The sequence below is a fragment of the Rhinopithecus roxellana genome, chromosome 5, assembly GCF_007565055.1.
Source record: "Rhinopithecus roxellana isolate Shanxi Qingling chromosome 5, ASM756505v1, whole genome shotgun sequence".
Classification (NCBI taxonomy): Eukaryota; Metazoa; Chordata; class Mammalia; order Primates; family Cercopithecidae; genus Rhinopithecus; species Rhinopithecus roxellana.
In genome coordinates, this window is record NC_044553.1 from 44,708,475 (window position 1) to 44,724,656 (window position 16,182).

Genomic DNA, 16,182 nt, shown 5'->3' on the forward strand with positions numbered 1-16,182 from the left:
TTCTCAGCCTTCTTGAGTGTGTGGTTTTGTGGTCAGGTCTGTAGTGACCATAGTGAAGGGAAAGGGCATTAGGACCCATCTAGGTCCCATTCTTGACTCTGCTGCTTGTAAGGCCGTGTGATCTTAGGCATGTTAGAGTCTCAGAGCTTTGTCCGTTTATGAAGAATAGTAATCTTCATCTCCTTGAATATCCATCTCTCTGGATTGTTAGAAATGCTCAGCACAGTTCTTATGATACATAAGGACCAAACACAGTCAACTTTCCTAGCTCTCGCCACTCCCAGACAGCCAGTTTTCCCTTGTTTTCTTTAATTGGAGTCCATAGAGAGGCAAGTTGACCTCTAATGGATGTATACTTACATTTTGAAGTTTATGTATTTTTCTCTGCCTTCTTTGATTGATATAATTAAGCCCCGAGGTGATGGAGTGAAGTTTTTGAAACCTCATGTACCTTTTGGTTTCTACTCTGGAAAACTTCAAGTGCTACTAAGTGATATGGCGAGGTGTAATCTGATTGGATTTGTGCTGCACAGTCCACTTAAGCGACAGCCCCAGCCATAGATAACAGCATGTCGGTGCAGAATGGACCATAAAAACTTCAGTCTTGACATGCATTGGCGGCAGCACACAAAGGCAACACAAAACACAGAGATATGCTGGAAAAGATAAGTGTGGGGAGAGGAACTGTCTTATCGTCCAAACAATTGAGAAACGTGTGAGAGTAAAAGCAGGAAACAGGGGTCAGAATCACAGGGCTTGCACTAGAGATGCTGGCAGGAGGTTCCAGGAAGCCCTGGGGGTAGCCGGAAGCAACAGTAATTCAGGAGAGACTCTGATCTTCCTTAAGAAGGGGCTGGGCAGCGGCAGCAGGGCGTCCTCTTTGATAAATATCAGGACAGGGTATATTTTCATAAGATCTCTGTTACTTTGTTACTTGCATGGGTCTCTTGACATTTCATCTGAGCTTGTCAATGCCTGCTAGTTAGATTCTTGACGGGCAAAATCTTAGTCTGTGCAATGCAGCCCTATTCTGGGATTGTAGAGGTTCCTCTGGTTCAATGGACGGTGCATGTCCTAGAGAAAAAGAAAGAGATCTCATTGTCAGTTATCCTTAAATCAATAAAATGTTTCTTCCCTCATCAGGAAAGTAACTTATCATTTCTGAAGCCTTGGGTCCCCAGGTGGCAGCCATGCCTCTGATTCCCCAGGGGCTCCAAGAGAACAGATCCTGCCTGTTCTTATGCAGAAGCCACAGGTGAAATAACTGACGAGTTTAGAATTCTGACATCTCCAGACACCTGTACTGCACTTGTTTATTTAGACAGATAAGTGCTCCCAATATTAATCTATGCATCAAAACTATAATAAATCAGATCTGTATCCATCTTTCAAGAAGGATAAGTAGGGAAGCCAAATGCAGATTAGAAAAATGATTAAAATATATAGAATATAAAATAAGAAGTATTAAGTACTATTAGAAGAACAGCTAAAGTGAGATGGGTATTCAAGAGGGATATTCAAGGAAGACCTCTTGGAGGAGGTCAAACTGTATCTGGGTCTTCAAAGATTTTCTGAAAGGCAGGGAGAGATGGGCCTGAGAATGGAAAAGGGCACTCCAGACAGAAGATGCTGCATGGATTGCCTTAGAGGCTGTAGGCGAGAGCCTGGATGCGGGGAGCAGCTGAGTGGCTATCGTAAACCACCTGCACAGGAGGTGAGGAGGGCTTTACCCAGGGAGGTAATGGAAAGGATCGAAGATGTTGCAGAACTAACTTTTTGGTTATGAGAGACCAGGACGAGAGAAAAATCAAAGTTGCTGCCAAGTTTCTGAGCTTGAGTGCTGAGGGGGCAGGTGGTGCTTTTCACAAGAGCAAAGAACAAAGGAAGAAGGAAGGAAGAAGCATGATGAATTCTCTTGAGACTGTAATCCTACTGAATCTGAGGTGTCACAGGACACCCAGATGGGTGCATCTAGCAGGTCTTTGAATGTGTTAGTGCAGGTTTGAACTCAGAGAAGGGTAAGAGGCAAAAGTTTAGGAGTCATTTACATAGAATTAATAGTTGGAAAAACAAAAATGAGCTTGCTAAAAGAGAGTAAAGAATGCAAAGTTGCATTCTTGGAGATCATCATAGATTTTGGGAAGAGGGAGAGAAAAGCCAGAAAAGACTATCACAGAAGAAGCAGCCTGAGGGAATAAAACAGGAGTCTGTGTTATCTTGGCATTCCAAGAAAGAAGGGCGTCTTAGAGAGACAGGAAGGGAGGATGAAAGAGGGGTAAAGAAAATTGACGACTGGGAAAAGGCCATCGGATATGATTAAAGGTCACAGTTACCTCAGAGGGGACTGTCTTGGTAGAGTTAGGGACAAAAATCATACAGCAAGAGATTAAGGAGTGAACGGGCAGTCATGAAGTAGAGGCAGTGAACAGAAATTATGCTTTCAAACATTTTGGTGGTGAAGTTTGGCAGGTAACCAAGATTCAAGAATATGGATAGGAACAAAATGGCAGAAAGAAAAGACAACTGTATTAGTCCGTTCTCACTCTGCTATAAAGACACTACCTGAGACTGGGTAATTTATAAACAAAGGAGGTTTAATTGACTCACAGTTCCGCATGGCTGGGGAGGCCTCAGGAAACTTACAATCATGGCAGAAGGAGAAGTAGGCACCTTCTTCACAAGGCGGCAGGAGAGAGAGGGAGCGAAGGGGGAAAAGCCCCTTATAAGACCATCATATCTCGTGAGAACTCACTATCACAAGAACAACGTGGGGAAAACTACCCCATGATCCGGTCATCTCCCACAGTGTCCCTCCCTTGACACGTGGGGATTATGGGAATTACAACTCGAGATGAGATTTGGGTGAGGACACAGAGCCAAACCATGTCAATAACTGATGGAGTGAAGACTGGGAGCAGGCTGGCAGGGGACAGTGCATTCTCTGTGGAGGGACTGGGTGGAAGAAGGCCTGGAGTGTAGAGGGGTTGAGGTGGAGAGGGAGCCAAGGTGCCCACATCTCTCTGGCTGAGGGAAGGGCAAAAGTGTCTGTGAGGGCGAGTCCTGAGCTGGAAAACTGAGAAGGTCTGGAACAAAGATGCTGGAGGAAAAGAAACACCGAGCCTTTGGCAGGACACACTAGGCTCAGGTAATGTGATTTGTAGTGGAGCCTGTTGCCCCAGCTTTGTGACCTTCCTCATTAATACTTGGCAGTTAAGAAGGGGAAAATGTGAATATTGTGCTCTGCTCAGATGGGCAAATGAGATAGAAGAAAAACAGGCAAAGTCGTCCTGAGTACAAGGAATGTGGATGAAGGGTTTGACCACACTCAGGGTCCTAGGGGATATGAAGCAAAGTAGGCAAGTTGGCGTGTCCCTGTGAAGCAACAGCACACACAGGGCAAGAGCAAGGGCAACAGATCACTACACAGAAGTGAAACGAGATGGAAAATACAGGCGTGTTTACCAAAGCAGTGAAATTTACATTAGTTTCCCTTTCTCCCTCAAATTCAATCGAATCTCCAAGAAGCAAAGACAGAGGAATCCAAGGGAATCATGGCCTCTGAGAAGTGCAGGGGGAGAGGAAGAAATGGTTTAAACAGGTTTGTGGGATGAGAAGGAGAGAGTGGCAGGGCAAGGTGAGATGACCGTGCATATGGGGACTGAACTGGAGGGGAGATACGGGGCCTCTCAACAAGATGTTTCATCGTCACCTCCTCCCTTCATGTTTCTTCTCTCTAGGAGCTCTTACAGGCAAAACAGGATCTTCAAGATCTGCTGATTGCCAAAGAGGAGCAAGAAGACCTCTTGAGAAAGCGAGAGCGTGAACTCACTGCCCTGAAGGGAGCCCTGAAAGAAGAGGTTTCCAGCCATGATCAGGAGATGGACAAGCTGAAGGAGCAATATGATGCTGAGCTGCAGGCCCTGAGGGAGAGTGTGGAAGAAGCAACCAAGGTGAGGGATGGGGCAGGAGAATCTGGCTTGGGAACAGATGAAAGGGTAAGACCCTCTCTCCCACACCACTGCAAATTCCCTTCCTTCCTTTTAATTAGAGAGTGAATCTCAGTTCATCAGATCATGGACACAGAGCTTATTAACAAAGAATAAGCTCGATGGTCCTGCTATTGACCTTTTAAAGTCTATAAACTGAAACGTTGATAGGGACATTGGTTAAATCCTATTGCAGGTGGGGAGATGAAGAGGCTGCAGATGAACACTTGAGGTTCTGCAGCCCATTGCACAGTGGAGGGCTGTACTCTCCCAGGCGTTCCCAACGGTCAGAGGCCGAGGGCATTGTGTGACCATGTTAATGGGCAGAAGTGTAGACAGGACCCAAATTCCTGGAATCCTTCACCCCCTGCCCTAGTCTGTTCCTTTTGATTTTGTATAGCCTTTTGTTAGACAGTTCAGGTTCTTTTCTCAGCAGTTACAAGAGGGTTAATTGGCTGAATTGCCCAAACCCTTCCCAGATAATTTTTCTCGTAATTGAATTCTTGGCTCCTACAAATAGATTCAAAATGATGCTGAAGTCTTTTGGGACAGACGTCATACTGGCTGTTGAAGAAGAGAAAAACAGTATTTTGAAGGGGAAAATGGTCTGAAATGTCATGCCATCTTTAGGGAAAGAGGGGAATTACAGAGTATACAATTTTCAGAGACTCTGCAATATATAGGTTAAAAATGATGAAGAAAGAGCTCTTGATATTGTTTATTCTGTGGTGATTACAGTGACAGCTCAGAGCTAGTAGGCCCTCTCTCCCCTAAGCCCTATGGTGATTCACTGATTTTCAATTATGGCACAGTAATTGCAAATGACAAGAAGTGAAAGATGGGTTTGTTTGTTATAACAATAAAAAGTCTGGGAAATAGTCTGTTTGGGGTTATTACAACTTTGAGACCGTTTTTAAAAGCCTCTTGTTGATTTCCCTATCTGATTTTTTTTTATTTTTTTTTTAGATTTGACTGCATTTAAGGGAGAAAAGCAAAACCGATTTAATTTTTATTGCTTTGAGGGCACATGTCTGTTATTTGCATCTCATTTCATTTCTGTGCAACAGCCTGATATCCTTGCGATTGATCTTTATGTGCTGTTGCTTTATCAGGTACATGCCAATAGGCTACTGAGTAAAATGATTCTCCTTTGGACCCGTATCTTTATCACCCTTAAATCTTGCCTCAAAGCTTGACTTAATGTGGTGTATTCTGGGTGGCTCCTTTAAGGGTAGTTGAGAATAGTGTTGGGGGATATGTCTGTAGTGATTTAAGTATAAGGAAAATCAAACTTGTGCCTCACATGGGGTAGGGGCTATTTTATTGAAAGCTTCCAGGGTTACTACTGTCAGAAATACGTAAGTGAGGAAAGGACACGTGGTAGGTGAAAGGATATCTTTGTTGTATGGAATTGAGATCATCAGTAGAGACTTACGTTACTGTGTTTTGACTCTTTCAAATGTCTGCATTATATAGTAACTCAGAATATTTTCATTATGCCAGTTCAAGAGCAATAACTACATTGACCCATATCAGTCTGTAAAAGCAAAACAGGCCAAGTAGTCAAGACGTGTATCATTGGCAGAGAATGGACAGTTTCCGAGCACCGGGAAGCTAACGCAAAGGGGTTCGCCTTAGTACGCAGTGGGGGTGTTGGCCAGCAAGGGCTCTTTGTTCCAGGCTGTTTTCTATACTGCTGCCAGCATCATTCCTTAAAAAAACAAATCTGATCATGTCAGCCTCTGCTTAAGTAACTTGCTTGACTCCCCGTTGCCCCAGATTTCAGCTGAAAATTGTTAGTGTCGTAGGGAAGAAGTTCCTTCTCTGCCTAACCCATCCCCAGAAAACTCTGTATCTTTCAGACCTCTCACCTCTTCATATGTGTAGGGTGACTTGCTCCTACTTTGCCATCTGACCATGCTCTTCTTCTCCTGCAAGACCTTCCCCAGATGTCTTCTCTTTTGTGAACACACCCTAGATACCTAAACTACCTTTGGTGGAGTTAGTTGCACCTTCCTTCACCTTCCTTAGGGTTTCTGTGGAACCCTGGCCATTCTTCTACTGTAGTTGGTATCACACCCTATTGTAATTTCTCATCTTGTCTGCCTCCTCCATTAGACTCTGCACTTCTTGGGCACAGGGGGCACTTTCGTCCCTCCGCCTTTTTTTTTTTTTTTCCCTGAGAGGGAGTGACAAACTCTAGTACCTCTGGGGCCAGACAGGGAGCATAAATGAGTAAAATACTGCGTCTGTTATTGGGATGATAGGAGGGTATGGTGGGGACTGTGACAAGCTGGCTGAAAGACATGTCCTTTGCTGGAGGCTTCAGTGGCTTCTCTGCTCCAGCTTAGAGTTGCCAGTGAGGGAATGCTGGGCCCATGTTGCTAGATCTTTCATTTTTTTCAAGAAGCCAGATACCTGGATGTTTCTGTGAGATCTCCCAACTTTTAAGCATATCTTCAAATTACAAAATAAATAAATAAATAAAATGACATAGACCAGTACACCCCATATGCAAGTCAAGAGCCTGTGCTCTTAACCCCTTGAGCTCAACATGGTGCCTGGTACAGTGTTTGGCAAGTGAAAGTTAGTTTAGGACAAATTTCCTTTCTGACTGGGTTTTCAGTCCCTGCCGTGTAGTTCCTGTTGAATTTTTTCAGTGATGATGTGGGAGGTCTTTTAGGGAACTCTGGTATTATTCTGTGAATTTCTGTGCCTTGCTTTTGAATTTCTCTGCAGTTTCTTTCTTTCTCTTTCCTTCTTTTTTTTGTTTTTTGTTTGTCTTGAGATGGAGTCTTGCTCTGTCACCCTGGTTGGAGTGCAGTGGCAAGGTCTTGGGTCACTGCAACCTCCGCCTCCCAGGTTCAAGCAATTCTCATGCCTCAGTCTCCCAAGTAGCTGGGATTACAGGCATGTGCCACCATGCCTGGCTAATTTTTTTGTATTTTTAGTAGAGATGGGCTTTCGCCATGTTGACCAGGCTGGCTTCGAACACCTGACCTCAAGTGATCTGCCCACCTTGGCCTCCCAAAGTGTTGAGATTACAGATGTGAGCCACGGTGCCTGGCTTCCTTGCAGTTTCTTAAAGAGGATCCTGATTGTGTTTTTTCACCATATTAGCTTTTGCTTCTCAAGGTGACTGCTTAACAAATATGATAGAGTCATATTTTATGGGGGACACATGTATCAATTTAGTAGATGGATGCTGTTTTTGGTTATTTATGTCTTGGTATTATAGAATAGAATCTTAAGATTATTAAGTATTTGGAGGAGAGTGAATTAAGTGTAATTAAGTGTAATCTGGTAAATACTGTTTCTTAAACATGTGCTCTTACTCTTAGATTTTTCCTGCCCCAGGGGGAGAACCCACCACCACTGTGGCTAAAAAGTGACTTTTTTTTTTTTTTGAAATGGAGTGTCACTCTGTCGCCAAGGCTGGAGTGAAGTGGAATGATCTTGTCTCATTGCAACCTCCACCTCCTGGGTTCAAGTGATTCTTCTGCCACAGCTTCCCGAGTAGCTGGGATTACAGGTGTGCGCCACCATGCCTGACTAATTTTTGTATTTTTAGTAGGGACGGGGGTTTCACCATGTTGGCCAAGCTGGTCTCAAACCCCTGACCTCAGGTGATCCGTCAGTCTCAACCTCCCCCCAAAAACGGGCATTTAAGAAATTTTATTGCATTAAAAAGTTTGTTTCTTCAATAGGTCTTATGAAGCAGCCCAAACTTCTGTCATCAGTTTTTCTTATTCTTGCCACTGCCCCAGTGCCAAAACCCCCTAAAGTGCTATTTTATCATTGTAAAGTAACAAGCACTTCATCCTAGCTTGAGCACTACAAGTTTTACATTACTAGAACATTTGGTGAAAAATGTCAAATTATATTTAGAATGTTGTACAGGTATTCCAAACAGATGACTCGGTAATAGTGTATTTTGTAGACCCATCAGCCACATCTTTTTAAGAACAGATTGATTGCTCAGTGGATGGAATTCAGGAATGCCTAGGTTGTGTGGGGTTTCTTCACCCAGCAGAATGAATTGCATCTCACTGGCAGAGCGGTGGTGGTTTGGATTATCATGTACACTATTTTAAGTTCTCTTCTTATGGAGAAATGGATCTTCGTAGTCTGTTAGAAAGGAGATTATATCTACCAAACATTCTTTTAAAGGACTAAGCACTTAAGCAACTTATTTCATAACATGGTTTTTTCTCTGTTTCTGGTCATTTTATAGTTTTTTTTCGTTTTGAAAAGGAAATTTCTTCTTCTTCCTTGGGTTTGTGGCCATGACTGGAACCCATTAGAGGAAATGGAAGCTCAATGGGGATGTGAATGGCTGCCATCTGGGAGTAAAATGAACCTTGTTCACAGCTGTTGGCTTCTTTTTTCCAAACCTAACCATTCCTATCTGCAACTCTTGTGCAAAAGAGAAGTACAGGCAGCATAGTTTCTTAAAATTTCTCAGGAAGTAGGCTCCGCTCAGATTCCAGCTCCTCCACGAACTTCCCTCATTGCTTTTTGGACCTTACAGTTTCTAGAGACCTGGTACTGTTGGCAATTTTGTTCTGGGTTTTATCTTCCCTGCTGTACTAGGTACTATCATCATTTTCTACTTGGTAACACCAGTGTGCTTGGTACTTAATAGATGTTTAGTGAATGTTTGTGAGTTAGATGAATGAGTAGACAAAAGGGAGATGTCTTTAGAGTCCTCAACAATCCCAAGACCAACCATTAGACTGTTTTGGCTTTAATTTATACATTCAAATTATTTCTCATGAAAATGAACAAATCTTGTTTGTTAGGAGCACTATCATGATGTTAATGTTAATCTTGGAAGGAGTAATTTTGCATGTAAGAGTTGCAAGTATTTTGATGCTGATAAAAAAGCCACTTTTATTTTTGTGCCAGATAATATGACTTTTGGGCCATTAGGCACTTTCAGAGTGCCCAACATACAGCAGTTATGCAACAAATATCTCCCAAGGGAATGGATGAGGGAGAAGAGGAGATAGGATGAAGACATGTGAGATACTCTTGCCATCCTTCCTTTCTCCGTTTGCATTATTTTTAAATACAGCACTTACAAATTGATTTACTGAGCAACTGCCAAGTACAGGGCATCGTGCTAAGTTCGTGAGGACCATAAATATAAATCAGGTGGAATTTACCCTTTTAGGAGATTGAAGGGGAGATATGTAACTCTCAAGCTGATTATAGACAGGAGTAAATGAGCCAAGGGACGTGCGGATAAAGTCATATAGGAAACCCTATAGGAGACCCCATGGCTGTGTTTAGGAAGAGGACTGGTGGCAATCATGAAATATTTCATGGAGGGGACGGTATTTGAGTTGGATTTTGAGTGATGTTTGGGCATGGGGGCTGAGGACATTTTGGGTGCTGAGTACAGCATGAGCAATACCTTGTAGGTGGGAAAGTGAGAGGTCTGGGCTGGGCTTTGTGCAGAAAGAGAAGTTAAGGTGAATACAGAATCAGACACTTAAAGGGCGGGTGCCCAGATCCAATGTGTGGACCGTGCTTGGATCTCAACTGAAACAAACTGACTGTAAAAAACAAAATATCTGAAATCATTGGGAACATTTTAGCACTCGATATTAATGATATTTAAAGAAACTAAACAATTTTTAAGGGGTGATAATAGTGCTGTTGTTAAGAGTCTCTCTTTTTTTTTTTTTTTTTTTTCTTTTTTTTTGAGATGGAATCTTGCTCTTGTTGTCCAGACTGGAGTGCAGTGATGTGATCTTGGCTCACTGCAACCTCTCCCTCCTGGGTTCAAGTGATTCTTATACCTCAGCCTCCTGAGTAGCTGGGATTACAGGCGCCTGCCACCACAACCAGCTGATTTTTGCAGTTTTAGTAGAGACGGGATTTCACCATGTTGGCCAGGCTAGTCTAGAACTCCTGACCTCAGGTAATTCACCCTCCTCGGCCTCTCAAAGTGCTGGGATTACAGGCGTGAACTACCATGCCCGGCCAAGTCTCTGACTTTTAAAGAAACATACTGAGGTTTTTATAGGATGTCTGAAGTTTGCTTTAAAATAATCCACTTCGTTGGGGGAAGTCAGTGGGGTATGGATGAAATAAGATCAGCCGTGCACTGATGTGTGTTAAAGCTGGGTAATGGGTAGGTGAGAGACACTTTTGCAAACGTTTGAAGTTTTTTTCCTTTTTTTTCTTTTTCTTTTTCTTTTTTTCGAGACAGAGTCTGGCTCTGTCACCCAGGCTGGAGTGCAGTGGCATGATCTCAGCTTACTTCAACCTCCGCCTCCTGGGTTCAAGCCATCCTCCCACCTCAGCCTCCCAAGGAGCTAGGACTACAGGTGCATTCCACCACACCTGGCTGGGTTTTGTAAAGACAGGGTTTTACCACGTTGCTCAGGCTGGGTTTGAACTCCTGAGCTCAAGCCATCTGCTCACGTCAGCCTCCCAAAATATTGGGGTTATAGATGTGACCCGCTGCACCCAGCTTTGAAGTTTTCTTTGGTAAAAAGTTTGTGTGCGTGTGTGTGTATGTGTGTGTGTTAAAGAACAAACAAAAAGAGTTAAAATAGGAAAGGTGGAGTGGGGTGAGATTATGGAGACTCTTTTTAGTTGGTAGTCATTGAGGGAGCAATGATGTTTCTTTTATTAGGGACTGATATGGTTTGGCTGTGTCCCCACCCAAATCTCATCTTGAATTATACTCCCATAATACCCACATGTTGTGGGAGGGACTGGTGGGAGATAACTGAATCATGGGGGTGGTTTCCCCCACACTGTTCTCATGGTAGTGAATAATTCCCACGAAATCTGATGGGTTTATCGGGGATTTCCGCTTTTGCGTCTTCCTCATTCTCTCTTTGCCTGCTGCCATCCGTGTAAGACGGGACTTGCTCCTCCTTGCCTTTCACCATGATTGTGAGGTGGAACTGTAGCCACATGGAACTGTAAGTTCAATTAAACCTCTTTCTTTAGTAAATTGCCCAGTCTTGGGTATGTCTTTATCAGCAGTGTGAAAACGGACTAATACAGGGACCTAATAGGGACATTACTTGGTGGTGGTGTGATCTGAGGCTACAGGTGGAATGGTTAGAAGTAGAGAGTGAGGAGAGATGAGCAGGAAGTAGGGGCTGACTGAGGAGAACCCGCAGGGAGCATGGATTGGGGTGAGGAGGAAGAAGATATACAGCTGACCTGAGCAGGCATCGTCTCTGGGTGCCTGGAAGGGGGCTGTACTGGGAATGGAAAGGCTCATGAGTTCATCTTGAGACCCTAGGGTCCCTCTGTGTGAACAGTGAGTGAGGAACAGGGCTGCCCTATCCAACTGGGAGTCGTTGGAGGGAGTGTGAGTGAGTGACAGAGAGAGAAAGAAGGGAAGGGGACCGAGGGCCTGAGGAGGAAGAGAAGACACAGACACAGAGACCTGAAGAGAAGCAGCCACATCCAGTGACAGGAAAGCAAGGGGAAGGGCAGTTCATTTGACTTAGTTAACAATCTCTTGGGGGAGTTTCTTCAAGCAGCCTATTTTTGCATTATACATTTCCATACTGAGTTTCTGTACTTTTGTCCTGTGTGTTCTTCATACTGTAAATTCTTTCTGCCCATATTTCATATTCTCTAACCCTTGTAAGAATTTTATTCAAATTCAATAATGTTGAAACTTTTCTCCCCCTTCACCACCACCCTCCAATTTTGGATGTATGTGTGTATTTTACTCAGCAATTTGGAAATGTCACTCAGTCTTACATAAAGGAATATATGCTTTGGTGCCGTGTTCCCACGTCATTTCTAGTTTTGTCCCTTCCCTCTTTCCTGCCAATCTCTGAACAGGTTCTTCCAAAGCATAAGGTCAGCAGAGGGTCAAATGGTAAAACCAGCGCTAATCTCTGGATCAGTGGAATTGCTTCCCTTAAGACATGGCTCATTCAGTGTAAAATCTCATTTCTATCTTCTCCAAGGGAGCCAGGTTAGCCAGGGAAACAGCAGAAGCTCCTCATTTCCTCTACATTTTAACTTCAAATAATCAACTTACCCTGAATGACAGCTACTGAGAGCTGGAGAAGTGGTGGGGTCTGCAATCAGGTGCCCAGGAAAAGGAAAATATCTCTTTTCCACAGACTCAAGCATGCCTAGAGTGACATGGAACTTTCCATAGGCAAAAGTGAAATGGGTAAGATTTAAGGCTAAAAAAAGATCTCTTTTATTTTTCTCTCTCTCTCTTTTGCCCACCCCAGAAATGGCTCTTTTAATAGTTGTGTAACTCTTCTGTATCTTGTATTGATTAAAAAGTATATAAATAAGAGATCTAGAGTGGTGTCCTGGGATATTCCTTTTGAACCCATCACAGGCCCAGTGCCCCATTCTGTGGCTCTGATCCCAGTTGCCTCCCATGTCCTGAGAGTCAGTGGCTGTCATGACAAAACTCCGGGGGGCTGGGCAATGGACACATCTCTTAGGGGGCCTCCATGAGGGGTAAACAGAGCATCTCTGCAAGTCACTCCTGGTGTTTTACCTGAGCTGCCTAGAGTCACTTGCCATAGGTTAGGTCATAGACGACAAAGATATGCTGGTTTATCTTTAGATATGCGGATTCATTTGCCATCAAATACCTGAGTGTGCTTTCTGTGCCAGCACAGTGCTAGTCACCAAGTATATAAAGGCAAGCAAGCTGTGGTCTCTAACTTTGAGGATCTTATGTGGTCTTGTGGGCAGAAAGATGTGCAAGTAAAATGACGAAGTTGTGGGTGCAGTAATTGAGGGATGTGCAGAGTAGGAGATCAGGACAGGTTTATTGCTTTAGGTGGCAAAATTCAGGTGAGAAATAGCATGTCATTTCTGTGAGTTGACACACTAAGTGCCTTTTATGTACCAAATACTTAAGAATTAGAAATGAAAAAGAGCCTTCCTCTTCGAAGAACCTCTCCAGGAGCTTTGGGACGTTGGTATACCTTGAACTTGCTGATTTTGTACCCAGCTCCTTTTAGTGAAACTCAGAGTTAACAATTAGAATTTCTAGGAAGACAAAGAAAAAATATTGATTTGGCTGATGAGTTAAAATATATTTCACTTATTCAGTAAATCAGTTTCCAGTTACAGTTCAGATTTCCAGAGGGTAGGAGCTCATAAACAATTTATGAGGAGAGCCTCTACCTTTCCTGGCTAGGATGATAGAATAAAGGGCTTCTATTTCCAGGACTAGCATTAGGGCTTTTGGCGAGTAGATTTAGCAGCTGCTATGCTGTAGAGAGAAGATTTTGGCTTTAGCCTCACAGTGCAGGAAGAACTGATGGGAAATTCCATTAGGAAGATCCCTCACGTGGAGAGGTAGGACATTGGGTAATTTTTAATGACCCTACCTTGATGCCTCATGAACATGTTTAAGCAGGCTGGCATTTTCCAGCAGTGCCAATAAGGACCAGAAGATAGGGCTGATACCCAGGGCATCTTGATGTCTCAAAATCACAGCAAATTCACAGCAGCGTGCGGAGAAAGTGTCAAGACTTAGTTGGGTAGAGAAGGCGGTAATGCGCTGGAAGCACAGCCGAGGAACTTGGTCGCGTGGTCAGGCTGCCTATGCCTAGCCTTCCGCGAGCCTCCTGATCACTGATGGAGGGAGGAGGGCCCTTGCCTGTTTCCCACCTGTGGTGAACAGTGACGAGGAGAATAGGCTCAAACCACTCAGATTTCATGTTCAATAGTCAGTGTCTAACTGTTCGGAATGGATTGTTGATACAGTTTTTGGAATATCCATTCAATAAATAGTTCACCTATAGTCACTAATTAAGCAAATATCTAAGGAGCATTTTACTTATGTCAGGCACTGTGCTGGGTTGTAGGAATAACGTGGACAAAAGGGGTGAGAAAGACGTTATTCAGATAATCACATGGATAAATGTGTGATTTTCTGGGTGTGGTTGTGCACCCTGTAGTCCTAGCTACTAGGGTGCATGAAGCAGGAAGATCACTTGAGCCCAGGAGTTGGAGTCCAGCTGGGTAAGATAGCAAGACCCCCATCTCAGAAAAAAGAAAAAAATACATACATGTGTAATTCAGATGTGATAAATGCTTTGAAGTTCAGGGAGGGAGAAAAAGTTTCCTTGAGGAAAATGATGATGGAAATCTGAAGGATGAATGGGAATTAACTAGATTTTTATAAATCCGGAGAATGGTCCAAGCAGAGGAAATAGCATGTGCAAGGGGCTTGCGACAGAAGGGAGTGTGGTTTGTTCAAGCTGTTAAACCATGGCAAGTGAGGCTGGGCTGTGAAGGGTGGTTGAAAGTCTGGTATGAGAGGAAGTAGAAGCAGATAGGGACCAGCTCATGCAGCCTGTGTGGAGCATCTGAAGGACAGATTTTTAGAGACAGACAGACAGACAAGCAGGTATGTGTGTATGTGTTTTTGAGGGGGAGTGTGAATGTTTGACACAGGCAGATTCCTTCCATGGAAAAGTGCCTGCTCTGGGCTTGAGCAGTGAGATGGGAGGCCCTGGGATGGTTCGTTCATGCTGACACTTAGAATGGAGGCACGGGATCTCTGAGGTCTCTTCCACAATTTCATTCTATTTTTAAAAGGATTATTACCTCTCTCTGTCTCTCCTGACTCCTGTGGAGAAAGGGATGGAAATAGGATTAGGTAGGGCCCCATTTTCCTTAGGAGTTTTTGCTCCTTGCTAAGTGCCAGTCTCCTGAATGTATAACATGTGTCTTTGGGCAGGTGGATGAGAGTTGATAGGGCTTATGGCTGAAGGGAGAAGCTTGGTATACTGATGGAGAAGGTTTGTAGGAGGAAAGTTTTTATTTGTTTCTTGCCTGACAAGACTTTTATAATGGGTCACTGCTAGAAATACCTTTAAATGCTTATAGAAGCAGAGAAAGTAACTAGTGGGGTACTTGCCTGTCTCCCCATGTGGAGTGGATGTTCTGAAATCTGTGAGCCATCCATGGACACTGCTCAGAGTCCGGAAGTGTGAGTAACAAAGAAGCTATGGCTACTCACTGAGGGCCCTACACCAGATGCATTTCCAGATGTGGATATGGTCAAGCCACAAGAATTGGGTGGTGCAGTGAGGGGGGCTGTTGTAAATAGCCTGGGACAGTCATAGCCACCATAATATTGCAAACAGTTGAATCTTGAACATCTAAAGGAAAAAAGCTTTAATTTTATTATTGGGAATCCTATTCAATCTATGTTATACTCTCTCTGACCCTCTAAATTCTGCCTGATGGATATTTTTCTAAAGACTTGCCAAGATCATTAAGTAGATTTTTACTTGGTGGAAAATTTTGGCATTATTATTTGATCACTTTAAGCAGAAAATGGAATGTCAGAAACTCTAAATTCGTTAGACAAGAGCCAGTATGGAAACAGGAGTACCTACAGTGGCAAAGTTAATCAGAGTGCATAAGGCATTTATAGTAGCCAGTTGGCCCACAATGACCTGTGCCTTCTGGTCCTTTTGCTCCATTGTTGTCCCGTCCCATGTTGAAAAGGTCTGATCTGTGTAACTAATAGGATATTACGGAAATGATGGAGTGTGACTTCCGTTGCTTAATTATAAAAGACATGTGGCTTCTTCCTTGCTTTCTCTTGGATCTCTTGCTGTGGAGGAAGCCAGCTGCCATGTTGTAAGGGCACTCAAGCAGCCCACGAAAAACCCCCTGTGGCAAGGCACTGAGGCCACTTGTCAATAGCCATGTGAGTGTGCCATCTTGGAAGCAGATCCCCTGGCCCCAGTCAAGCCTTCAGATGACTGCAACCTTGACTAACATCTTGACTGCAACCTCATCAGAAACTCTGAGCCAAAACCGCCTGATTGAGTCTCTTATTTCTCCTCCTCCTCCTCCTCCTCCTCCTTCTCCTCCTCCTCCTCCTCCTCCTCCTTCCTTTTGTGTTTTTTTGAGACAGAGTCTCACTCTGCCACCCAGGCTGGAGTGTAGTGGCACAATCTTGGTTCACTGCAACATCCACCTCCTGGGTTCAAGCAATTCTCCCACCTTAGCCTCCTGAGTAGCTGGGACTACAGGTGTGTGCCACTATGCCTGGCTGATTTTTGTATTTTTAGTAGAGACAGGGTTTCACCATGTTGGCCAGACTGGTCTCGAACTCTTGACCTTAGGTGATTCACCCGCCTTGGCCTCCCAAGATTCTGGGATTATAGGCGTGAGCCACCGTGCCCAGCCTTTGAGTCACTTCTTGATT

The 16,182-nt window shown here is 43.8% G+C and overlaps 1 protein-coding gene across 3 annotated transcripts in view; it reads left to right on the top strand.

Moving 5' to 3' along the window:
- The window catches only part of CGNL1 (cingulin like 1), a 177,780-nt gene that overhangs the window by 85,965 nt on the left and 75,633 nt on the right, over positions 1-16,182 (top strand). For all 3 annotated transcript variants that reach the window (XM_030931447.1, XM_010374266.2, XM_030931449.1), the window contains exon 8: positions 3,738-3,950. In XM_030931447.1, coding sequence (XP_030787307.1) covers positions 3,738-3,950 — 213 coding nt within the window. The remainder of the gene's footprint in view (positions 1-3,737; positions 3,951-16,182) is intronic.